Genomic DNA, 27112 nt, shown 5'->3' with positions numbered 1-27112 from the left:
ACCATGGGAATCATTAGAAAAAAATTGATATAAGAAATTGCTGTTATTCAACAACTAAAGTTTTGAATGATTTGTAATCCACCATTGGATAGTTAATATACATTGTATATAAATTTTTAATTAAAAATGAATTGCAAATGATAACTCCATTTAAGAGTTTTGCTTTCTGCAGTGTCATGGCTTAGACATTTCAGGTTTAAAAAATAGTATGGGATTTTTAAAATGAATAAATAGGGATGGAGCAGGATAGCAAGAGATTAAGTTCCTCTGGTGGTCCTCTCATTGAAACACCAAGTTGAACAGCTATTCATGTACCAGACTATCTTCAAAAGTGCTAAGGAAATCAGGTTAGAGAACATAGTGCCTGTTTTTCATAGAATAAAGCAAAAAGAAGGCAGGAAGGAAAGCAGCGTCTGCATCACTTCCTCCCTGTCCCTACCCCAAGAATCCCAGAGTGGAGAGAGGTGCCTCCTGCTTGGGGCAGGGAAAGAGAAGTAAGTGCAGGCCTTGAACCTGGAATTCACTATCATTCTGATCACACTTCTCAAGCAAAGAAATTTTCAATTCGATCTTTGTGCACCTATCTGTAGTCTTTCACACCTGCATAGCTTCCACAAGCTATAAGAGGAAAGCCAAGCTCTGTGGCCTTCTTGATTCAGGGTTAGTGGTAATTTCACCACCATATCCCTCAGTCTTCCCACAGCCTTGGAAACTAGACTGGGACACTTGTTTATCCTTAAGAAAATCATCACACATTTGTATCCGGCATTTTCTCTTCCAAAGTTCCCTTCTAAATTTCTATACCGGCTTCTCCTCTGTATCCTTTAAACACCTCCTCAAACATTACTCTGAAAACGTTGCTAACATACAACCAAGCTCTTTCTTCAGCCCACAAAGCAAAAGCTCTTGTTCTCACTTATTTATATCCATTCCTTGAACACTTTTCCATGAACTCAATTCCTTATTTATCATTTTACCCCCAGTAACTAGCCAATAGAGAGTAAGCTACAAATTCAAAATAAGTTCTTGCAAATGAAGCTTTGTGTGGATGCTGTCACACTTTCATCCAGGAGCTGGCCACAGAGGTGCTGCCCTTTCTCAGAAGTGAGACTCCCCTTGTCCCCAGGGAGGACAGTGTGAGAACTCGGCTTTCCACAGAATAGGGCTTCACTTGTTGGGGTGCTGGGCAGAACACCAAAGACAAAGTGCAGCTGGCCTAAGTCCAAACTATTTGTCACCAAAGGGAGATAATAATCACAGATGCTCTTAAAAAGGGGAGAGTGGAGGGGGAAGTTCATGTACTGGAGTCTTGCTTTCTTGGAGCTCCTGCTCAGGGGAGCTGGGACCTGGCCATCTTGGCCATCCTTGCACTTCTGGGCCTGAGCTTTTCACTAGACTATCCTGACTCTGATAGTGGTTGCCTCATAGTGGGTAAATATAAATGTAATATTACTTTATTTTTACAAATATCTTGAACAAATAAGTGTACCTCTATATCTATAACAAAAACAAAACTAACAAATCCAAAACCTGAATCAAAAGCAGATCCTGAAAAAGGTTTCTGATAAGAATTTTCTTGACGCTGAGAGGAGGTTTTGCTATATGATCATTAACTTGGCTATACATCGCTTCATTCCTTCCTTATTTGGTCCTTTAATAGAATGAAATGACTCACCTTGCCCGAAGTCCACTTGCTTAGTACTTTCATTTTCTAACATCTGAGTGTTGTTTTAGGTTGTTTTTCTATTTAATAATCATGGCGGCAGTGTTTCTGGAGAGATGTGAGTGTATGAAGCAGACCTCAGGACTGTGACCTGTGACAGCCCCTTGGGATGACAGAAGTCTAATCCCCAGGCACTGGGACGTTCCAGCTGGGATGCAGTACGTTTGTGTCTGCATCAGCACCGTTTTTTTCTCATTCCTGCTTCCCTGGCCAGGTGCAGGTGAGTGAGAAGGAGGAACAGCTGTATTTCCCTTTTTACTGGAGCCCAGCTGAAAGAGCATCCTATTTCATAGACTATTCCTGGGGCCTCACCTCTTTTCCTCTTTCCTGGAAATGAAGTCATGGAGAATTTTTTCCATCTAAATCTGTCTTTATCTCTGTTTTCTTGGATCCTTTCTCTCATCTTTTTAATCTTTGACTTATGGTCATATAATATGTGAAATATCTTGTTGATAGACATTATTTTCTGAAAATGGCTGGATCTCAATTTCTAAAAGGAAAAAGTAATATTACTATGAAAGTTGGTTTATAAACTATAAATAATTTAAATGTGATATTTTAAATTATTGCTCTCCAATCTTTCACTTTCACTCTGTATGTGTCTTTATTGCTGATTTCAGTTTCTTGTAGGCAACAAATATTGGGTCTTGTTCATATATCCATTCCATCAGTGTCTTTTAATTGGAGAAATTAGTCTGTTTAAATTCAAGGTTACCATTGAAAAGTAGTGTCTTATATCTGTCATTTTCCAGATTCTCTTCTAGTTGTTTTATACATTGTTTATTTCTCCTTCTCTTTCATCTTTGTGTGTTGATGTTTTACTGTGTTGATAATCTTTAATTCTTTTTCTGTTTCTCTGTGGTATACTGAATCACCCGGTAGATTTATACTTTTACATGCTTTCATCTTGTTAGTAATTTTTCTTTCACTTGTAAGACTCCATTAGATATCTTTTGCTAGGTTGCTGTGGAGGTCACAAATCTCCTCAGTTTCTACTTATCTTTGAAGATCTTTTTTTAATATTTTGTTTCTGTGGGATAGTTGTGCTAGTCCACTTTTCCAAATTTCCATCACAAACAAAGGAGGAAAAAATATTTTGGCTTATGAATTCAGAGGTGTCAGTCCATGGTCAGCTAGCTCCACTACTCTGGGCCTGAGGTGAGGAAGAACGTCATTGTGGAAGGTCATGGCAGAGAAGAGCTGCTCAATTAATGGTAGCCAGTAAACAGAGAGTGAGGAAGGGGCCAGGGACAAGACAAATATTTCAGGAAATGCTCCAAGTGTTCACTTCCTCCAACAAGTCTCCATCTCCTAGTTTCCACCACTTCCCAATAGTCCACTCAATGATCATTAATCCATCAAATTGATTAATCCACTGATGAGACTAGAGCTCCCTTGATTTAATTGCTCCTCAAAAGTCCCAACTCTGAACATGACAACTCTATCACTAATATCCCACATGTACTAACAGGTCTTACCCAAAAATAGTAAAGTCAAATCTTAGTCTCTCCTCTCTCCTCTCTCCTCTCTCCTCTCTCCTCTCTCCTCTCTCCTCTCTCCTCTCTCCTCTCTCCTCTCTCCTCCTCTCTCCTCTCTCCTCTCTCTCTCGCTCTCTCGCTCTCTCTCTCCCTCCCTCCCTTTCTCTCTCCTCTCCTCTCCTCCTTTCTTCTTCTTCTTCTTCTTCTTCTTCTTCTTCTTCTTCTTCTTCTTCTTCTTCTTCTTCTTCATCATCTTCTTCTTCTTCTTCTTTTCTCTCTCTCTCTCTCTCTCTCTCTCTCTCTCTCTCTCTCTCTCTCTTTCTCTCTCTCTCTTGAGCCTGATAAAATATGGTTAATTCACCCAGTGACAAAACTTCCATCCAATAAATAAACCATCCTTCTGAAAGTTCCTCAAGACAAGTAATAACTGGTCCTTAGAAATATCCTATAGCATTATCTGCCACACATTGTCTTAAATTTATCGAGGAATTTGAATGGCTATCTTTGTGAGTTTACCATCTTTAGCCAAAAGAAAATAACACTTTTCTTACTTTAATGATAAGAAACTAAAACTTGGAGCCAGGTACCTGGGTTAAGTGTGAACAACACAGAAAGATATTATCTTCGTTGATGTTTATGTTTCTAACTGATGACTGAAACTCTTAAGAAAGATATCTCTGGGACATAAAACTGCAAAGGATCACAAGGATCTCAAAAACCATTTACACACATATTAAATGGAAGGGAGAGAGTATTTACATTTTGATTATTCTTAAGTACATGCTTTAAGAAAAGGGAGAAAGAAATAGTTCTTGTCTACCCTTGGCACTAGGCAAAATGCAAATTTTTAGTTTTATATTTAGCCTTTTATTATTCATAATACCTATATGCAGACATAGCCTATGGAAATGTTTTTGAATATTTATTGTGTACACATGATTTTGCCCTTAATTTGTAAATAAAATATTATATTACATATTTTCCTTAATAAAAACAATATTATGTTAATTGTTTCATATTACATTATTATCTATACTATGTAGAAAAATATATACTATGTTGAGTAATACAAGATTTAAGTCAGGAAATTTCTTGATTTATTGTATTAGAATTTTCAGTTTGTGCCTTCTTAATTATTATTTTGGAGCAAGTTACTAAATCACCTGTTGAATCAATTTGCTCCTCTGTAAAATAAAAATAATGCTGTATAACACATGGAGTTGCTATGAAATTTACATAAAGTGGTTTACATAATTTGGATTCAATTCTTAGGCACATAGAAAACCAAAATTGAAGTTTGATTATGATTTATTTCCATTGCCCATTAGTATCTTGTGCTGTTATCTCTAATTTCCATTGTGTATTTATCCTTTTACTAGCCCATATGAAATAGCCATAAAATTGTTGAAAAAGTGTGCTTTCTCTGTCTCCCTTCACTTTCAAGGCTCAGGAATGCCTCCCCAGATTAAAAAAATCCTGGTGTCGAATGCTCTCTTACTTGGCCACAACTGAGTATGCTCATTCACTGGTGTACTTCCCCACTTACCAGAAAGCCACAAGCATGCTGTCACTCTTTCTACAATGATTGTCCTTTGTTTGAAAACCTGCAGGGCAGTTTCATGTGATAGGACCACACTCGCCTATCATTGCCTTGGTAGGAGATGAGGTTGTGCTACCCTGCTACCTCAACCCACCCACAGATGCCCAGAGCATGGAGATCAGATGGTACCATCATCAATCAGGCCTGGTGGATGAATATAGTAACTCCCAAAACAACACAGAGCAGCAGAAGGTGGAGTACCAAGGGAGGACTGAGCTCCTGAGGGAGAATATCACAAAAGGGCAGGTGGCTCTGAGGATCCATTCCATCCACCCATCCGATGAAGGGTACTACAGATGTTTCTTTTTCAGCTCAACATACTACAATGAAGCACAATTCAAGATGCTGGTCACAGGTGAGTTTCTCCTGAATATAAACTCTCAGATAATTTCTGGTTTTTTTTTTTTTTTGTCTTGTCAACACTCTAAAGTGTTAGGAAAAATACTGGTTTGTGAACACAGAAGTGATGGGGGTCTATGCAAATACCATCATGAAATCCAAGAGTGTTAAAGAAGGCAAAATGTGTCAAATAAGTTTATTATAATTTCTCATGTTATAACAGAAACATATTCTTTCCTTTGTCAACATAATTGCTTAAGAAAAGGAAAAATAATTTAGTCTTTATTTATTTCCTTCATTCTGCCCTTTCACGGTGCTCGGAATGAAACCCAGAGTCTTGTACGCACGAGGTGCATGCTCTACCACTGAACTATATCACTAGCCATGGTATATACTGTTTCTGAAGAGTCACAGAAACACATCTCAGTGAGAGATGTCACTCTAGCTTATAAAACCCAGAAGGAGCTAGATAGAGGCAGGAAAAGTCTGACAGTCCTAGCAGTGGACCTTGCTTTTCTATACCTCTCACCTGTTCATACTGACATACCCCTGATGAGTCAAATGTGATCATGCCCACTCTTCATTATGCTTTTATATCTCAGTTCTGCTCAAACACTGGCCCAAGGAAAATGTTAGTCCTGCCAGGGTGAAGGGGTAAGAAAGGTTTCTATTTTCAGGAATATACCGAGCTTGAATCACCCTCTCTCTAAAATTGCCACAGGACCTTGTACCAAGGATAAATTTCTCTATTGTCATTTTTGCGATGGGCCTTAAACCCAATATATCAAAAAGATTCCAGTACAGAAAGAGTCCAAAAGTAGGAGAATTTTTCCTCCAAGACAAACATCAGGCAAACATCCCTGCCTCTTATCTAGTAACAATTATGGATAGGCCATTCGCACCCAGAAATTCACATTTACACAGTAAAAGGCTGACACTTATGTGATTCTTTAGGAATTAAAGGAGGCTGTTGCAAAGAAATTTACTGGCTAGCAACGAACAATTTTGGGGGCTACATTTTTGGGGGGCTAAAATTTCTACTAACCAGATACTTTGGTCCACAGAGTCCAGACATCTAAATTCAAGGTGTCAGTAAGACACACTGATTAATGGATTGATAGAGTGTTTTATTAACCATATGTATACTTCAATGGAGAATGAGGAAAAGGAATACAATAGAAATGAACCTGGTTGATATTTGGGTACTCTAATAAAGGCTTATACCGCTGTTTTAATTTATCTCTCCTCCAAATATTTTATGATAAGTTTTTTTTTATCACCATTGCCATAGAACAGGGCAAGATTCAAAGAGGTTAATTAGCAACTACAAGCTCACTAGCCCATATGAAATAGCCATAAAATTGTTGAAAAAGTGTGCTTTCTCTGTCTCCCTTCACTTTCAAGGTTCAGGAATGGCTCCCCAGATTCATGTTGAACCTGATGCAACTAGGGGCCTGACACTGACCTGCACATCCTTGGGATGGTACCCAGAGCCTGAAGTGTGGTGGGAGGGCAAACCAGGACCGCATTTTATACCAGGCTCTGAGACAGAGCTGACTGAAGAAAACGGCATGTTTCATGTGAGAACATCCATTACAGTAGACAAGAATTCAAGAAGGAATGTGTCCTGTTTCATAAGGAACAAAGTCCTTCATGAGGAAAAGGAAGCACACATTTCCCTGGCAGGTCAGTACCCCCAGTCAGCATCCTGCGCTGTTGCCAGGACCAGGAAGATGTATCTAGTGAAGGCCGCTGGCAAAAAGGCCCGAAAGGAAGTTCTAGCTCATTCATTTGAAACTCCTGTGTGAAGAGCTTTTAAAAGAGAACATCTCTTGTTCTCTTTTTACTTCTATTTGTGACAAAGAGATGATTTTACTTAACCAAATGAATTTGTGAATACGCAAAAGCATTCAAAGAGTGATGTAGCATGTGAAAGAATCTTCCAAATTCTGTTCTAAACTTTCCCTGAACTCATTGTCCAGGATAAACTATGCAGAACACCTGAAAGTTTATTTTTCCCACTGTCTAATTAGTTTGTATCCCAGCGGTGCCACCTACCAGTTCTGTGATCTTGGGTAAGAATAGACCTTCCTATGCCAGTATTCAATTGTAAAATATAATAATAGTGGTATCTACATTGTAAGAAGATTATGAGTCTTAACTGATATTCTTCTTATCACAATCAGAGAAGAGCCTAAGCAAATGTTCTCAAAGTGATCATTTAAAGAGGGAATTTGTGCAAAATATTCCCTACAGCTTTCTCGTATTGCTTTCCTCCTCAAGGTAGATCCTTGCGGCCTGGCAGCAAGGATCCTCTTTTCTACATTCTTACCTCTCCACTATCAACTTTGCCGCTCCCTTTTCATCTACCCCTTCCTCCACCCCACACCACTCCTCTATACACGCTCTACTACCTGATACCCATGTATGCATGTTCCCTCTGCTGTCTCTTAACTAAATGTTCATGTCAAGACCTAACCCATGTGATTCCTTTTCCAGGAAAGCATCCCATTAGTGCCTAGTGTGCACGAATGGTCCCTCTATTTATTCTCATTATTTTGCACCGTATGTTTCACTACCTTTGAGGTAGAATAGAAGCTTTTTGAGAATATGACATCTTAATTCATAAAAGATCTTTATACCTTTCTTACTTAGCAAATTTCTCAGTCCCAAACAAATTTTTCAGTACGTATTCATAGATAAGCATTTGCAAGACTTTTTATCAGCAAGTCATTTCTCATGTACTTCAGTTTGAAAATCCACATTTATTTAGGATAATTACAATTTGAGGTTCAAAAGGAGAACGAGAAAAAAGCATAGATCAGACCTTCCCAACGTCTCTGGAGAAAATGTCTGTGAATTCTCCCTTGGTATCCAGGTCACTCACTGTCAAGCAAACCTCAAGTATGACCACTCCTGTTTTCCAGGTTCCTTGTTCCCCAGGGACAGCTCCTGGAAGATGGGACTGGCTGTATTCGTGGTTCTCCTGCAGGTCAGTCTGATGGTCACCTGTGCTCTGCTGATGCATGCAAAAAGAGCCAAAAGTAAGTGGGACAGAAGCTGAGGTTGGGGCTGACTGAGCATGTTCAAGAATCAGAGAATAATGGTTATTAAAAGCTAGGAATGCATTGCAAGGGATTAAATAAGTGAAATCATGAAAAGGAAGAATGACTCCATATACACAGTCTTGGCTCTGCATACAAACCAGACAAATGAAGTGGTCTGGTCAAGGTCAGCCCTTTTATAAGAACAGTACATCTATGCTTGGTCAATGTGAAGTGTGGCGCTTAAATGCATGGGTTCAGGAAGCAGTTTGCTTATTTAATTATTTATTAATGTTCCCAGGAATGATTAATTGCTCTATGATATTTCCTGTTAATAGAAATCCTGATTTACTACTGTAATATCCTCTTATATTATTGTAATCTGAGCATCACTGTTACTTTTCTTTGTGTGTTTGGGAGGTAAGACATGGAAAACTACTTTCATGAGCATAAACAAAAAGCTTTTGACAGATGGGATTTTTTTACCCAGTCCTTGATATACCTGAGCATCCCCCCACCAAACTAACCCAGGAAAAACACTTCTCAAGAGATTGCATTTTTTTGTTTTCTAGTCTGGAAATTTCTTTTTATCAAGCAGAGCTAGTTGCTCATGGCCTGAGGCTTCACTGTCTCTAAACCTTGTTGTGTCCGGTGAATTATCTGGACAAAGAACTCTTAATGCTGACACTGCAGCCAACCTTTTGTAGCTATTCTGGAGGCCTAAAATCTAGTTATCTTTGTTTTATTCTCTATGGACCAAATTTGGTTTTGGTTTCTTATATTTTGAGTATGACTTCCCTGTCACCATGGTTTGTATCACATAATCTTGAAAAGAATAAGGGCACTCTCCAAAGGTAAACAAAAACCATAGTGGGAAAAGGTGTGTGCCACTGTGTCCAGGTGCCACTCTTGTTGCTTTCTGGAGGAGTGACACTGATATTCAAGATATCCACATCACAATAGAGACAACTCGGTCCACTGGGTCACTTTGGTCAATTTTGTCAAAACAAGGTTTAGTTGTGTCTAGTGTGGAACTTTTCTTTTGGTAAAGGCAGAACTTTATGTTTGGCTGTTAGAACTTAGCAAGAATGGCAATAAATGAGGATAATATTGGAAATGGGTTGGAAAATTGAGCTGCTTATTTAGAAAATTTACCAAATTATCCAATTTAATATCACATATCATTAATTCAAACTATTCAACTCAAGCAAACATATCAGTTGTTTGTGTTTTATATGATTTTATTTATTTATTTATTTATTTATTTATTTATTTATTTATTTATTTATTTTGTGGGTCTGGGGATGGAACCCAGGGGCATTTGACCTCCAAGCTACACCCCCTGCCCTGTTTTATATTCTTTATTTTGAAACACGGTCTCACTAAGTTGCAGACGGCCTCACTAAGTAGCTGAGGCTGTCTGCAAACCGTGATCCTCCTGGCTCAGCCTCACGAATGCTAGGATTACAAGCATGTGCCACCACACCCGGCTTGATTTTATTTTTATTCACTAGATGTATATTAGATTGAGTAAACATAAAATAACTGAACAAATGCCTTTAAAACGTATAAGAGAGTGTGAGTGAATTTGGTAAGCCAAAAGCTTCTCAGCCCAACTCCAGATGTGTCTTTCTAATGAATCTCTTCTTTAATGGTTGTTTCAGGTTCTCTCAAGGAGAAGCATGGTAAGTTGGCTCAGTTCTGACTCAGAATTTCACTGTTCCCTTTAGGAGATAGGGTCAGAGGTGCAGGGTGTCCTGCAGAGAACATTAAAAGAAATTGTATGCACAGAATGTACACAGGTTTGTAATTTGCAATGTCTAAATGATTATCATTCACAATTTGGAAGTGTTTAAATGGAAGATGGCGAGCTGGGTATGGTAGCACATGCTTGTAATCCTAGTACTTGGGAGGCTGAGACAGGAAAATCACAGGTTCATGGCCAGCCTCAGCTACTTAGGTGAGACCCTCCACAACTTAGTAAGACCCTGTTTCAAAAAATAAAAGAATAAAAAAAATAGGGCTGGGGGTGTTGCTCAGAGGTAGAAATATCTACTAAGTACAGTCCACAATGGACTCTCTCAAAATGTTGCTCTGGACGCAGTATCTGAGGGCCTCAGTGGGAGAGTATTGTCTCAGACCTCTCTGAAGCACATCATGGACTCTCAAAATATGGCCAAGAATCATGAATCTTTGTGATTGTAACTTCAGCTTGTCTGTGACCCAGCCTCAAAGCTCTTGACCTACACACAGAAAACAGCTAAGCTTCAAATCAAATTCCTGTACTGCTGTCATGGAACAATGAACCATTGGGATTTTTAACTTGTGTATTTTTTCTTAAAGGTGAACTCCAGAAGCAATACGATGTTATTCATTTCTTTACCCATGTTTAAAGATTGGCCATAATATAAAACCTCAGGCAATTTTGAAGGCAACATAAACAAGACAAAAATGTTTCTGAGTTTCTTTCTTTTCTGTTCAGTATGTTCAAGTCTTCCTAATCTTCGTTGGGTCATTATTTTTATAATCCCTTCAAGTGTGTCATTATTCTTTTCATTCTACAGAGAAGAAAAAGTGGCAAATTTGTCAGAGGAACATCTTCCAGAACCCATAAGAATCTGGAAAAGAAACCTGGTGTTACAATTACAATTCAGAGCACAGCCTTGCTCACCATCAAAAGCTCCACTAATGTTTGCTATTAGCAGTTTGTTCTGGTTTTGTTTTTGTTTTTGTTTTTTCCTTTGGTTTTGTTTCTGATTCACTTTCAGTTCAACAGCAAAAAGAATACCTGAGCAAATGCACCCGGTGTGCCTCTTCTCTCTGTGGCCTTTGAAAAGCCTTCTCCTGTGTAGAAGTTTCTAACTCTACTGGCCCCCTTCATCTTGGAAACTTGTGATCATATTTTGTGCACATCAATGACCATGAGTTGAACTGGTGTTAATATTATCATCAGGCTATTGCCCTAAGAATGTCCAGGGACAGAGTACATGTGCACTGCCCTGAATTTCTTCTTGCAGTGGGTAGTGAACGCGAGCCGGCTGTTTCAGGTTTCTCCTTTCTCTTTAGACACTGGCCTTTGTCCAAGACTCATTAACCCTGTCCGTGATGTTTGCTGCTCAGACCTTGAAAATAATAAGGATGAACTTTGCTTCAGGAATGTCTTGTTCTGTGCTACACACAATTAGCAAGTATGATGTAGGAATTGCTAGAGGACAGAGTTCATAATCCTCTGGAGTCACCGATAAGTACGTGACTGAGATAGTGAACAAAATACAGCCTTCTTACCTATTAGATTTCCATCCCTGTAACAAATACAGGAGATAATCAGCTTATAAACAGAAAAGATTTATTCTGACTCACAGTGTTGGAGGTTTGGGTCAATGATTGGTAGGCCCCTTTGTTCGGGGCTGGTGGTAAGGCAGTGCATCATGGTAGGAGCATCTGATGGAGCAGAAATGCTCCCCTCATGGCCATAGTGTGACAGAGGGGAAGAGAAAGAGACAGGGGTCCCACAGTCACTCTTGAGGGCACTTCCCAATGACTTAAAGAGTTCACTCTGGACCGTACCTCTCACACTGCCCCCCTACCTCCCAATAGCACCAAGCTGGGGACCTTTGGGGGACATTCAGATCCAAGCCACAGCACCTTATTTCTCCTCTCCGATCCTCATTTTCATCTATTCCATTTTACCAAGTCACACAGCTTGCAAGTCTTTAATCTAGAATGCTACTTTGGTAATTTTTTCATACAGACCTAGAGGTATGGATTTAACTTTGTTCATTATTTATCTTGGTTTCTTCTTTTTTTCATAGAATTGTTGAATAAACAGAAAGGTAAGTGGTATTTATTATAATTTTAGAGACAGAATGTGTCATGGAAAAATATATTTGGTCTACTAAAATTATGTTTACAATTGATCTCCATGAAACAAATGATCAATTTTTTAAAATAACCTATATGATGATTAGCTATTAGCTGATATTATTTTAAAGTATAGTAAACTATACATTGTATAAATATTTTCCATTTTAAGATAGTCACAGTGAGGCACATTTGAGCTTTTTCTAAGTTTTTAAAAATATTTTTATTTGTAAAGGCCACATAAAATTATGAAGACATTTCTTTATTGATTTTATTAGCTTATTTTAATTAACAAATAAAAATTGACATATTTTCGATATTTTTCTACTATTTTTCTGTATTTATAAATCAACTCCAGAATTATGACTAATGACTAATTTTTATATCTCTTCTAGCTCTTCAGTGCTTTCATATAAGGAGTTTTTATTATTTTCTGAGCTTCCCTCTCTTGGTCTGAGATCTAAACAATCATCCAAGCCATATAAATTTCTTTGTTGTGAATTGGTCAGTTGTTCAGTACCATGTCCTGAGGGGTCATGCCCAGTTCAAGCAAATTGTTTGTTCATATGAGGCTATTTCCTGGGATTCAAACTGTGTCCGTTTATCAGTCCGGAACATCTAGAGTCTTGAAAACATCATATGAAACTCAGGAAATTTTGCTTCTTTATCAGGGACCTCTGACCCCAAATAAAGGAAGAGAAGCCCTGGGGAAACAATGGAGGAAATTGAGAGGAGGCAAAAGGTGGGGGAGATGGGAGATTTAATAAAAGAAATACTTCAAATGCCACTACTTACATATAAAAATTATCAATGATAATCTTGATATTATGAGAAGGGGAGAGAGTGGGTTGGAATCCAAGGGTTTCCAATCACTGTGTGCTTTGAACTTTGAACTTCATTATGAGGTGTGATTATAATGCATCAATAAAATATATTAAAATATTTAATCATAATTAATATTTTTGTTATATGAAGAGATGTCAACACATTTGATGTTTTTAAAAACCTCCCATTGTAGTAACTACATTAAATTCTTACAGCATAGTCTTTGACAGTATATGCACGTTTTATGCTTGTTTTGATTTTGCTTTGATTTCCCTCCTGACCATGTTTGTCCAGTGACTGAGTCTCCTCTTCCCTCTGTACTTGCTCTTCATTTTCTTCTCTCTCCCTCTCCTTCTCCCTCTCCCTCTCCCTCTCCCTCTCCCTCTCCCTCTCCCTCTCCCTCCCTCTCCCTCTCCCTCCCTCTCCCTCTCCCTCTCCCTCCTCCCCTCCCCTCCCCTCCCCTCCCCTCCTCCTCCTCCTCCTCCTCCTCCTCCTCCTCCTCCTCCTCCTCCCCTTCTTCTTCTTCTTCTTCTTCTTCTTCTTCTTCTTCTTCTTCTTCTTCTTCTTCTTCTTCTTCTTCTCTCTCTCTCTCTCTCTCTCTCTCTCTCTCTTTGGTGATACTGGGGATTGAACCTAGAGGCATTCCACCCCCAGCCCTATTTTTTATTCTTTATTCTTAAACAGGGTCCCATTAAGTTGTAGAGAGCCTCACTAAGTAGCTGAGGCTGGTCACAAACTCATGATCCTCCTGTCTCTCCCTCCTAGGTACTGGAATTACAAGTATGCACCACTATACCTGGCATTCATTTTCTCTTTTCCTAAAAATTTCCTATTTCAGTCACTTTTGTATTAACCCTGATTCCCCTCATGATGCTGGTAAACCTTTCTTTTAGGAAGGCTCTGGGTGTCCTCTAGAATCTGTCCATGTGAGAGGTGAGGACCTGTGTCCTTCACTGTCAATCACAGGGGTGATTCAATGCCTGGCTTGGGGCACCTCATTCACAAATGCCCGTGGAACAAAGACAGTTTATATTTATGTCTGCCTTCTTTGTTTTTGTTTTTATTGTTACTTTTCTGCATCATAGAGAACTGCAGAAAAAGTTGCATTCTTTTATCTTTCTTGGACTAGAGTTTAAATGCCTCAAAATATCTAATTTGGGCAAAATCTCCTATTTTATAATTACTCCTTTGAATTGACTTGATCTCATACTGATTTGAACCTCATGCCTTTGGCTGGCCTCCTCTAGGCCAAACATAAGAACAAATGAAGAGCCTTAGATAAGAGCTGCCTAGAAATAAGCCCACCCATGGGACACCCAGCCAAGTTCCACATGACCTCCGGATAAGGTAGTGGGGGAAGGTGCCTAAGGAGTTACTAAGAGATCAATTTCCCATAAAGAGACATAAAAGAGGCATTCAGTCGTGGAAGGGACACGTAGAAATTCATCTAAATGTATCTCAGGAGAAAGAGTATTTGAATATCTAAATACACAGCTAATTGTTGGGCAAGACAATTCTCCTTTTTTATTCTGCATACTCCTACCCCTTTAACTCTTAATTATGAGGAACCAGAAACTGCCTAGGTAGTGAGAGAAACTGGAAAAACCAGGGCTGAGGGCAAGAGTACTGCATGGGATGTATAATTTACCAACCCAAAGTTCTATGGGGAAATAATTTTAGAAAGTTTGTTTGAAGGGCCAAGACATATCAAAAGAGGTTATTTCCTTCTGAAACCCATAGAATCCAGGTCACATCATAAGCCAGTTACAAAGGCATATAACTGTGTGTCATAGAGTTACCTTAGTCCAAAAATAGTTATTTTTTAAAAAATAACTTACTTATATAAGTGTGTCACTGTTCAAAAAAACATACTAGTTTATTATCCACTTAAGAAATGTCTGAAAAAAAGTGCTTAGGAACATATTAGCCCATGCCTGTTGACAGAAATACTCAAAAGGATAAGTTAAGGAGAAACGTCATAGGAATCCTAATTGTACTTAATTTCATGTCATGAAGGGTTCGTTCTGAACATCTAGTCAGTCAGCATGAGGTTCAGATCAAGAGGTGGAGTGTGGCAAGCTGCTGAGGTGAGAGAACAGCTGCAACCTGTGGCTTTTCAGGTGTGGATCAGGAGTCTTCCTTGTTAGTTCTGGAACTCCAGAGAACATGGCTTTTTAGGGTTGTTCAATACTGTATTGTTTTAATTGCCTCTTGGGCCAAAGTAGGAAGAAACAGCCTCTCTTAAAGTCCTCTGCCCAGCGACATCTCTCTTTTTAAGGAAGTGATTCCATTAGTCATCCCACTTTCTTCTTACCACTCACCAGGACTCCTGAATTTTCTTGCAATAAACTGAGAGCCTCTCGACTGGCTTTAGCCCATCCCCTTTGCAAGTCCTGGGAAGAGTGGGTAGAGTGTGTAAATACTTAGGACCTCATTTCTCAGCTTTGGAACCTCATGCAAATTCAATGTAGGAAGAAGCCTTTTTATAAATATGTGACATTTCCAGATGAAGATATTAAGAAATAAAAAAATTCTAGTTTGGATAATATTTTTAGAAAATTTGAGAAATTTTCAAAAAAAATACTGTCCCTTTCTGGATCAGACATGTACTAAACGATCTAGATTTTGTCTTCAGGGTCTCTGATGTCAAATGGACCAAGTTCTGAGATGGATTTTCTATGAGTAGAAATAGGACTCTTTCTTTCTAATATGCCGTTGTTTTTTGCTTGTTTTGTTGTTTTGTACAGAAAAAATTGAAGAAGAAAATGGTAAGTGATCGTTGTTTTTTACTCACATAGTGTTTGAATATCCCACACTTGATGTTATTTTATTACGATAACTAAGCCACTCTTAATGACTCAAAATAGTATTTAACAGACATCCAGAATATCTTTCCATCGTATTTGAAAAATAAATATTAGTATTTATAGAGTGGAGAAGATTGTTGGGTATTGGTGAAGAAATTGAAGATGTAACAGTTTCTATTTTATGAGGAAGAGCATATACACCACACCCAAGACTGGGTGAGCCCAGAATTCTGCCAGTGGAGACATACATTAGCCAGGCAGTTCAAAATACTTGGTCTTGGTTCAGAATACTCCAGCAAAGCTTTTAGGTAGATAGAGGCTGGGAAATGCCACAGCTCCTTGCCATACAGAGAACTATCTAAGAAACATAATTTTGAACATCATCCAAGAAAATAGGCAAATAATTGCAATTTACAGCAGAAGGGGGTTATCATGACTACATGCTCATCTCAACACAAAAAGAGATGTTTTATGCATATATAAATGTGTCAGTTTGAATTCACTGCTATGTATAAATATATAATGAACTTATTTAAAAGGAAATATAAAAATATAATTTTTTATAACTGCAGAACAGAATAGCTAGTTAAGAGTTAAAGTTTTCAGAGAAAAAAGTTAGAAAGAATCTAATTAGAGACATACTAAGCTAAATAAACACTTCTAAAAAATCAAAACATAATTTGACAGTGTTTGCTCTTCAAAATCTCTAATTATACTTATTTTTCTTTTTATAAATCTAATAGTTTGTCATCTAATAATAAAAATAGTTCCAGTAAAAGAGAAATTTTGTGCAATACTTATGTTTTCTGTCAACATTTATTCCTTTGTTCATTCATTTATTCAGTATTCATTCTGGCTGAACTCAGGTCAAATAAAAATAAGTGATGTCTGAACTTCGTTTTAAGTAAATTCTGACTTCACAATTTTTATATTTAAGTTACATTCATATCTGAATACTTTCCAAATCTTGTAGATTTTTAGTCTCCCAAAAATAGGCTCCCAGAGCATATTTTCATTTGTAATATTGCTATGATAATGTTATCAACAACGTGGGGTTATCCTCAGTGTTAAGCCATATATGCATCAGAATAACCTAGCAGATATTTCAAATACTATTATTATTACTACTAGTAATTACTGAAGTTGAAAAAGAGAACATTGTTTTAAGCAATGTCTTAGGACTCATGAAGCCAAAGTGAATCTGCCGTGTCTAACTTTGATTCAGTTATTTCTGTGAGAAGAACAAACATACCTCATTTGCATTATCATGTAGACTGCAGCATATTATAAGCTGAATATTATCTTTTCAAATGCTTAACATAGTTACATTGATAGAGCCAGAATCTAGCCCAAAATATTAACAAAATATTTGACTGTCATACTTGTCATATGACAAAAAACCATTAACTTAATCATGTAGACTTATAAAAGGATTACTTCATATTAGTTAAAGTTATGTTTTCACTATTGTCTCTAATTTATTCATTTTTGCTTGCTTGATTTTCAGCTAAATTCGAAGAAGAATGTGGTAGGTTTTAATTTAGAATTTTAAATCTTAACTGGATGATTCTCATGAGAAAGGGAAACCCAAAGATAATGTAATGAACATTATAGTTTTACCTTTGTCCAAGAAATGGCTATGGGCTAAATGTATAAACCTGGATGGATTGTGCATTCATTCCTCAGAATACCTCATACTCAGTGTCAGAGATAATCACAATTTCATAAAAAGAATAGTTTCTGGTCCAGGATTCCTTTTGCCAATGTCCCTGAAACAGAATTTCTTTTCTCTGGCCCACATCCTACTCACAGATAAAGCCAGTCTAATGGGCCTATAATAAACCCCACTCAGACTGCATGTAGCATTTACTTAAGATTTTCATCCTGAAAATCAGTCCACATTGATTAATTTACATTTCCAGTAAGTCTTCTCAATTTATTTGCCCAGAATTGAATTAGTATCATGTGTGTGTGTGTGTGTGTGTGTGTGTGTGTGTGTGTATGTGTGTGTGTGTGTGTGTGTGTGTGTGTGTGTGTGGTACTGGGGATCGAACCCAGGGGCATTCTACCGCTGAGCCACACCCCAGCCCTATTTTTTATATTTATTTTTTTGAAACAGGGTCACACTAAGTTTCAGAGGGCCTCACTAGGTAGCTGAGGCTGGCCACAAACCCGGATCCTCCTGTCTCAGCCTCCCAAATGCTGGGATTACAAGTGTGCGTCACCATGCTAATAGTATCTATTTTGATAAGGAGAAAATGAATGCATTTTGTCAATAATGGAAACATACAACTCACCTACTATTACAAAAGAAAAAATGTGACCTTTGTAAGAATCCAAGGATTTAACTATAGTAGTTAATTATAGTTAGTTTAAGTAAGCTAGAATAAAGGACTGAAAATACAGATCAGTGGTAGAGCTCTTGCTTCATATACACAAGGCCCTCAGTACTGTAAAACAAAGCAAAATAATATAAAAATATTCTTAAAATACATTATTAAAGAACTAGAAGAGATGAATCAGGAGAGGTAGACAGAAGTTTTCATAAAGAATCTTGCAAGCCACATTTAGGGTTTTTATATTTATCCTATAAAATATCTTTCCATATGGTCAACATATGAAAGAATTCTAAATGAAGAGAGAATAAGCCTGCTAAACAAGATTTCTTTTTTCACACCCATTAGGATTATTGTTATTAGGAAGATATAACAAATGTTGGTTAGCATATTGGAGAAAATAATATAGTGGTTTCTAAAAGATAAAAAAATGAAAATAAGAGCCGGGTGTCATGGCCATGCTTGTAATCCCAGCATTTGGGAGGAAAAACAGAAGATCGCAGTTCATGGACAGCCTCAGCTACTTAAGGATGCCCTTTGCAACTCACTGAGACCTTGTTTCAAAATGAATAAAAAATAGGGCTGGGGTGTAGCACGGAGGTAGAATGCCCCTGGGTTCTAGCCCCAGTACCAAAAACTAAACTAAATTAAACTAAAATAAAATAAAAATGGAACTAATATGTGACCCAGCCATTCCTCCTCTGGGGGTCCACCCAAAGGAGATAAGGCTACCACTTTGTAAAGGCATCTTACACTCCCATGTTCTTTGCAACATGATTTACAGTAGCCAAGACATGGAAACAGCCTAAGTGTCCACTGGCACTGATAGATGACTGGAAAAAGAAAGCATTGAAAATACGTATGTTCTATGTATACACAAAGAAGTATTTATTCATACTTGGAAAAGAAGGCCATGTTATTTTCTAAAACATAGATGAAACTGGAATATTGGATGACATGCTAAGTGAAAGAAGTTAGAAACAAAAAGAAAAATATCGCCCGATCTCATTTATACATAGAATCCAAAACAAATATATCTAATCTCTGTCTACAATCCTAGTACTAGGGAGGCTGAGACAGAAATATCAGATTTGAGGCCATCCTCATTAACTTAGTGAGACCTCGTTTTCAAATTAAAAAAAAATAAACTACTTGGGTTTTTATATATTTATTTTTATTTTATTTTATTTTATTGGTAGTATTGGGGGTGGAACCGAGGGGATTTCTACCTCCAGGCTATACTCCCAGTCCTACTTTATATTTTATTTGGAAACAGGGTCTGACTAAGTTGCTGAGAGCCTCACTAAGTAGCTGAGGCTGGCTTTGAACCTGTGCGAACCTCCTGTCTCAGCCTCCCAAGTGCGGGGATCACAAATGTGTGACACACGCGCAGCAATAGTTGTGTTTTTAGCTCAAAGGTAGAACACACCTGAGTTCAATTCCCAGTAGCGAGCGTGCGCGCGCACGCGCACACACACACACACACACACACACACATATACATACCACACATAAAAGGTATAGATACATAAACTATTTCTCCTTTTCTGGTCTGAGTAATTAGAAACTTTTTTATTTACTGAGCTAGCAATGAGTTTTAACCTATTTAACCACAATTCACTGATTGTTTCCACATTGACAATTTCTTGAATTTCCTAAACCTCCATTACATAACACCAACATGTGACCAAGAAAAGAGATACAGACTTAATCCTTTCATTGTGGTCTTTTCAATCCCAAACTACATTTTCTAGTAATTAGTAATTAAAATTTAAAAATAATTAAAATAACTTTAAAAATTAATTTTTAGTAATTAGTATTTTATAAATTACTCAGAGTAATTTTCTGTAGACCTTGAATATTTATTTATTCTTTCTCTTGGATGAGATAACTTTATAAATGAAAATAAAAATGAACTTTTTTTTAAAATTTTATCAAAATGAGAAAAACTCAGCCGGGCGTGGCACACACTTGTAATTCCTGCGCTTGGGAGGTGGAGACAGGAGGATCGCACAGGTTCAAAGCCAGCCATGCTGGTGTAAGAGACCCTGTTTCAAAAATATAAAATAGGTCTGGGAGTGTAGCCCGGAGGTAGAAGGGCTTCCAGGAACCCCAGTATCACAAAATAAATAAATAAATAAATAAAATGAGAAAAACTCAATACTTAAATTATACATGTAAGAATTAATTTGCTAAATGCTGTTTCTAAAAAAAGTAATATTAAACTATTCAATTATACTATAGAACAACACTTATTCTCATGGAAATATTTAAATTATTTTTAAATGAATATAGCAGAATGTGAAGAGACATGTTTTGAATGATACCTTTTTGTTGTTAATTAAAAAAATCTAAATGAACATACATCAACATATATTAAAGTTGTTGTATCTGGGTAATAAATCCATGATAGAATTTCCATCTTTAATATTTTAATGAAATGAGCACATATTGCTTTTGTAATATTAACCTATATACTTAATCAAAAAGTAAACATTCTGAAGAAGTGTCAGAGATGCCCCATCTCTGTCTTCTTACATGGGCCCCTGGCATAAAGTTATCATGAGCGTGTTGATGACCAGTTCTCCTGTGTATGGAGATCCTGTGTCATACCCATCCAGTATTCCTGATTCAGAAAACTGCTCTTAATCTAAAGACTCAATAATAATGTGCTAGGTGAATTTAAAAATTGCAATTTATTCAAGAATTCATGCTTGGAAACTGAACCAATGAAGTAACAATTGAAAAGTAACCAAGAATTGCTATAGTAAACATAAGAAGCAGATCATAGTTTCAGTGCAAAAGTTCATCTCTTAATAAGCCAGGGAAAAATCAGATGAACAAGGTACCCTTTCAGTCTTTGATCCTTAAGTTTCAGAATTATACCTAGATGTCTACTGATAGCCTACAAGGCATATAGAGCCATTAACCTAGGATCAACAGTTTGAAAATTTCAGATGTTCATCTTTTTACCTTTTTTTTAGGCAAAATTACTAAAGAACTTGGTAAGTTCTGTGTTTTGTTCCTATGTTATATTTAAAATGCATTCAGTGTTCCTCAGAACATTTAAATTTCTCTGTTGTTGGTTGCAGAGCAAAGAAAACTTCTTGCAAAAATGGGTAAGTAAGGTCGACTATCTCACTGTCGACATATCTCACACAATTACATACAATAGCTCTGGCTCTGCTGAGTAATATGACTAACTTGAAATGTCTCCATCTAATTTCAGATCTACAGAAGGCACAACAATTTGCAGGTAAATATTAAGTAAAAATATAGAGATAATTGACTTTCACCTCGTCATCCAACCTCTTTGGGATTCTCTTGAAAAATAAAAAAATTCACCCAAGTAATCAATGAGAAGACACATGTTAACTCAGAAATCAACTCAATTTTGGATATAAAAATTTGGTATTAAAGAGCCAAGTTACTATATGGGAATATTTCACTTTAGTAAAGATTGTCTTAAACAAATGCACAAGCTGTGCAAAACAAAATGCCATAGCCTAGTCCCACCACACCTCAACCCTGGGATTCTCCAGAGCCAGAAAGACTAATGAAATATAGAACTTGGTTTTGATCTTATCCTGTGCTCCTGAAACCTCAGTTCTCTAGGGTCTATCAGATTACCTTCATCAGCATACACCTATGCTGTTCTTTCTCCTACCTGAAAACAAAAGTAAAACTACATCTTTTGGGGGGAATGGGGTACTGGGAATGGAACCCAGAATCATTCTACTTCCAAGCTACACCCCCAGCCCTATTTTTTAGTCTTTATCTTGTAACAGGGTCTCGCTGAGCTTCAAAGGGCTCACTAAGTAGTAACTGAGGCTGTCCTCGAACCACGATCCTCCTGTCTCAGCCTCCAAATGCTGGATTACAAGCATGCACCACCATGCCTGGCTAAACTACATCTTTACTGTTAAAATTTTTCCTATCATATTTCCCTTTTCTTTACAGTAAAATTTTATTAAATAATTGTGGGCACACACTATCTCCAATTTTTACCTTCTGATTTATCTCCATCTCATCCAGAAAAAAGGCCAAGCCTGAAATGGTTTTCCTGAGACTAAATGGTCCTCCTACCAGACCCACCTTGCTGTCTCTCCCCTCTTCTCTAACCTCCCTCCTCTTCTTGTCTCTCTCTCTCTCTCTCTCTCTCTCTCTCTCTCTCTCTCTCTCTCTCTCTCTCTCTCGTTACACTCGCCATTTTCCTGCTCTTTGAACATTTTGTGTGTGCTTCTTTCTCTGCACTTTGCACCAGTGTGTTGTCCTTCTGAAATGTCTCTATTCTTCTGCTTTCGTTTTGCTTTATTCCTGATGGGCATCATGTTCCCAGAGCAAACATTGAGAAGCATTCTGAGATGTGCTAAAGAGCTCTCTGTAGGTGATAGCATTTTTTGTCTGACCTTTCAGCCCCATCCTCAAACCTCTGATGTAACACTCAAAATCAATTTCAGGTATGAAATGGTTTGGAGATGTTATCTCCCATGAAAGCTTTACATTTGGGGATGGAAGGTATCATGGGCACTGATGCCCTGATGAGGTTTATCATACTTCTCTATGGTTATTAAGAGAAACCTCACATGCCATCCGCCTCGTTCCTCGCCCCCACTTTCTAAAAGACTGGATGGCCTTAGGTTTGTGTCCCAGTTAATTGACAAAGGGTAGACAATTCTTCTTTTTCTGCAGACGACATAGTGCTGGATGCGGCCACTGCTCACCCTTACCTCCTTGTGACGGGCCAAGGGAAATGCGTGACATATGTCACAGAAAAGCAAGATGTTCCTGACACCCCTGAGCGATTTGACACACTTGTGGCAGTGCTGGGTCAGAACATCTTCTCTGCTGGTGACCATTACTGGGAGGTTGGAGTAACAGGGAAGAGCATGTGGGCAGTTGGGCTGTGTTTGGATTCAATCAGGCGAAAAGGACAGTACACCAATGCTTGTCCTGAAAATGGTTTCTGGATTCTCCGCCTGCAGAATGGTGAGTGCACGGCCTTTTCCACTCCACGCTGTGCTGTTACCCGAGAACCCCTCTCAAGGTTGGGGGTTTTTCTGCAGTATGAGAAAGGGTTGATCTCTTTCTACAATGTGACAGAATTCATCATTCTCTACACCTTCGAAAGCAAGTTCACCAGCCCACTGAGGCCATATTTCTACCCTGGAACTCTGAGTGTAGAAAAAACAAATGGCCTTACCATCCTTAAGGTATGAAGAGCATACCTTCAGAACACAACAAAAAAGCATTCCACAGTGGCCATACTCATGCCTCATGATTCTGCAAACCTACTTCCTACCAGAACTCTGAAAAGCAGTGATAGTCGGAACACATCCTCAGGAGTCAGCCCCATTTCCAGCAAAAAAAAAAAAAAAAGAACTGTTTTGTTGGACAATTTTCATTGATCATCTCTATTTCTAACCCCAGTATACTTCCTTTTACATCTTTTGGCTTTAGCAAATTAGAAGTTCTCCAGTTCTTCTAAGATTTGAGTTTAGGATTCTGAAGCTGGTTATCTTAGTTCCTTAGCAAATCATTGTTATACATCTCTCAACATGCATTATACTAAATCAATAGTATATTTCTCTTTTGCTAATAAGCTGTGGACTTTTCAGGGCAAGGGATAACATGCTGATTTTTATTGTCATCAATGTACCAAAATCAGTATTCTGAATATGAAACCACACTTAATGTTATCAAATTGAGTAAAATTGGATATTATCAGCAATCATGCTAACCTGTACTTTCAAAGACATTTGTGTGCAGTTTCCATTGTCTCCTCTTCAAAGCCTTTAAGTCATATGGAAATAAACAGTGCATCTGAGATGCGACCGATGCCATCTCTCTCTGGGGTATGTGCTATAAAGCACATAGTGTCTATTATAAATGATACACAGCAGTATATACCATCTTTTGTCCAGTTAAAATTAAGAATGAAAATATGAGATTGCATATTTTCCTAAGCTTACACATACTCTGTTTGGAGTATAAAATAGCACAATTGCTTTTGACAATGTTTTGCCAATTCTTCTGAATTTAAACATAGAACCGTCTCGACCAGCCATTCCACTCCTAGGTATATATTACAGAACCAAGGTTTATAGCAGATCTAGAAATAATAATAAAAACTAAAAGCAACACAAATGTCCACCCATGACAAAATGCTGGGCTCCTGTGAACCTCCTGAGCTCATGTTGTGTTGGGCATTTTGACATCTGAGCAGATTCAGAGAACAGGGGGCAGGAGTTAGCTCAAGTGTCACAAGACCAGCTATGGAAAGGAACTGTTGAAGCTTTGTCTCCCTGAACACCATGGCCAGTAAATACCTACGGTGGTGTGGAAGTGATCGACCTTACTGCTCCTGTAACTTTTTAGATGTCCCAAGTTTCAGTTCCCCCAAGTTTCAATCCCAGGCAGATGCCCACTAATGCAAGGCTATGGTCCCCTTCTGTAGAAGTTTCAGCTGTAGGGTGGCTGCTAGTTTAGTCAGATGATCCATATTCCTCCGTAGCATTAGCCCAATGAAAAGGTCACAATCACCTTCACCTTCTTGTAAAATCTGCTTAAAGCCTGTACCTTTGAGCTTGCTAAATGAAGTTGATGAGTAACTACTTTAATGATAAGACCTAGGTATTCCTATGCCAGTTCTCTGTGTTGATAGATAAATGGATAGGTGGCACATTCGTCAGATTGACTGGTCGAGGCTGGTAGAAGAACAGTCGTTTATCTCAGCACCTTCATGCTACAAAGGCCATATAACTTCACAGGACATGTCCATTGCCACTCACATGTCAGCTCCTTCCCGGAATGTTCATTCTTGTTCTGCAGAGAAGCTGACTGAGCAGCTTTCATCTGAATGTCCTTGGTTGATCCCAGAGAGAACAAGTGGCATGTACAGACTGGCTCCTTGCCCGGTACTGACCCCTCTCACTTCATGGACTAATCCCAGAGATGCAAATAGATGACAGTGATCAGTCTTCCCCCACCCGGGGCTGCTTCCTCACTCTCATCTTTTAGTCTTCTATTTTGAAGGCAGAAATGTTCAAATTTAGCCTCTTCTCATCTGATGAAAGACAGGACTTTTTTTTTCTGTATTTGGTTAGAAGTAGCCAGCCCTAGGAGGAAGAGCATGATCATGAATACCTGGAAAGTATCTGCCTGAGCCCCACAGCATTTTAAACATATTTTATTTAACTGGTTTTCAATTTTCCCAACTAAAATGCATCATCTGCTAGATGTGGTTGAAATCAAGGTATTTGGGAGGCTGAGACAGGAGAATCACAGGTTCAAGCCCAACCATAGCAACTTAAGGAGGCCCTGTTTCAAAATAAAAATAAAATAAGGCTGGGGGTGTAATTCAGAGGTAGATGTCCCTTGGTTCAATCTCCATTACTACACACAAAAAAACTTAAAGCAATATTTCCTTCAAAGAATTGATGTGAATATCTAAAAGAGCCATACAAACCTTAACTAACATTAAGATAAAGAATAATTAACCTGGTATGGTGGCACACACTTATAATCCCAGTACTTGGGAAGCTGAGACAGGAAGATCATAGGTTCAAGGCCAGCACTCACAACTTAGTCAGACACTGTTTTAAAATAAAAAGTTCTGAAGGTGTAGCTTGAAAGCAAAATCCCCTAGGTTCAATCCCTAGTACAAAAAAAATGATAAATGACAATTAATAAATTACCTAACATCTTTATATTATGGATATAAGGTATTGAAAAAATAATGGACATTTACTACAGATGTATTTTTATTTTAAATACTTTTATTAGTGCATTATAATTACACATCATAGTGAGGGTCAAAGAAATACATTTGTCACACATGGCTTGATAGTCCTTGCAGTCCCACTCCACTCCCCCTCCCCCTTCCCCATACATGTCTGAGATTGGTAATAATGCCTTTGTATAAGAACATAATATTATTTGAACTGTTTCCTTCCTCTATCTTCCTTTTTCCTCTTCTCACCTCTCTCCACCAACCCCCTCCTACTATTCTATTGATCTCTCTTCTCATTCATCTGAAGTCCTTTTTGTTTCTTACATGGCAGCTGTTATCAAAAGTTCATCTCGTGTTGCGAATATTGGGCCTTCTGAACTCTTGCCCAGTTACTTCAACCTCTGCTGACTCCAGCTCCACCACCCCCTTCCTCTTTCTCATTGTTTTTTGGGACAAAGCTCACTATACTGTCCATTATTCAATCCGTCTCTCATTCTCTCCCAGACTTTGTTGTGTTTTTTCTTGTTGTTGTTTCTCCCTCAGCCTGCACTTTGAATTTTTCTTCACCTATTTTAGATTTATTCTTCTGCATCGTTTAAAGTAAAGCTTAGAAATTTCTGTTTTCAAAAAGTTACATTGGTTCCCTATGCCAACATCCATTATAAGATCTTCTGTGTTTGGTGATTTTATTCCATAAGCCCAAAAGCTTGTTTTAAAATTTCTGTAAGCAGCATGTGTATAGATATGTAGTTAAGGTGAAATTTATATGTTTATCTCTTCTCACTTAATTGCAAGAACGCAAGCTATGCCAAAACAAACAAACAAAAAAAAAAAAACCACCAGACTAGGGCTGGGAAATGAGAGAGGAAGAAATACAGACTGTAGGCTATAAAATTGTGTTCATTTTTGTTTCCCTAGTGAAACTTACATAACATAAAATGAGATGTTTTAGTTTGCACAATTTTTTGACATTTAATACATTTACAAGGTTGTGTTCTCTCTCTCTCTCTCTCTCTCTCTCTCTCTCTCTCTCAATTCTTCTAATATGATAATAAATTACACAAGTCAGCTCCATGATATTTTGGATCTCACCTTTACTGAGAATGATCATGCATTTTATTTGTCTGGTTAGAACCAAGTTTATCTCAAACTCACGCATCCCATTGAGTTTACCACTTGCCGCAGACAAAGGAGCTACCACTGGGATGACATATAAAACCAGCATATATCTGCCTGATCACATATGAAATCCTACTGGATTTACCACCAGCTTGGTCTGGACATGGAGGATACTTCTTAATATCACTTTAATGAGCACAATTCAAGAGTTTCTGTGAGAATTCCTAGTATATATCACTAATATTATT

General features: G+C 37.9%; 2 protein-coding genes across 2 annotated transcripts in view; one reads left to right on the top strand and one right to left on the bottom strand.

Moving 5' to 3' along the window:
- The window catches only part of LOC308265016 (olfactory receptor 2G6-like), a gene marked incomplete at both ends in the record, with an annotated part of 658093 nt that overhangs the window by 592013 nt on the left and 38968 nt on the right, over positions 1-27112 (bottom strand). The window lies entirely within an intron of this gene.
- On the top strand, positions 1877-26961 carry LOC308265518 (butyrophilin subfamily 1 member A1-like; the record flags this gene model as incomplete). The annotated part of the gene is made up of 13 exons (XM_080699316.1): positions 1877-1943; positions 4812-5156; positions 6545-6826; positions 8068-8184; positions 9849-9869; positions 11997-12017; positions 15618-15638; positions 17185-17205; positions 20998-21018; positions 21106-21132; positions 21243-21269; positions 22706-23226; positions 26878-26961. 13 exons carry the CDS (start codon positions 1877-1879, stop codon positions 26959-26961), a joined length of 1575 nt encoding a protein of 524 aa, XP_080555442.1.

This window comes from Muscardinus avellanarius, assembly GCF_963383645.1.
Source record: "Muscardinus avellanarius genome assembly, chromosome: 7".
Classification (NCBI taxonomy): domain Eukaryota; kingdom Metazoa; phylum Chordata; class Mammalia; order Rodentia; family Gliridae; genus Muscardinus; species Muscardinus avellanarius.
This window is presented reverse-complemented; position numbering and strand designations above follow the sequence as displayed.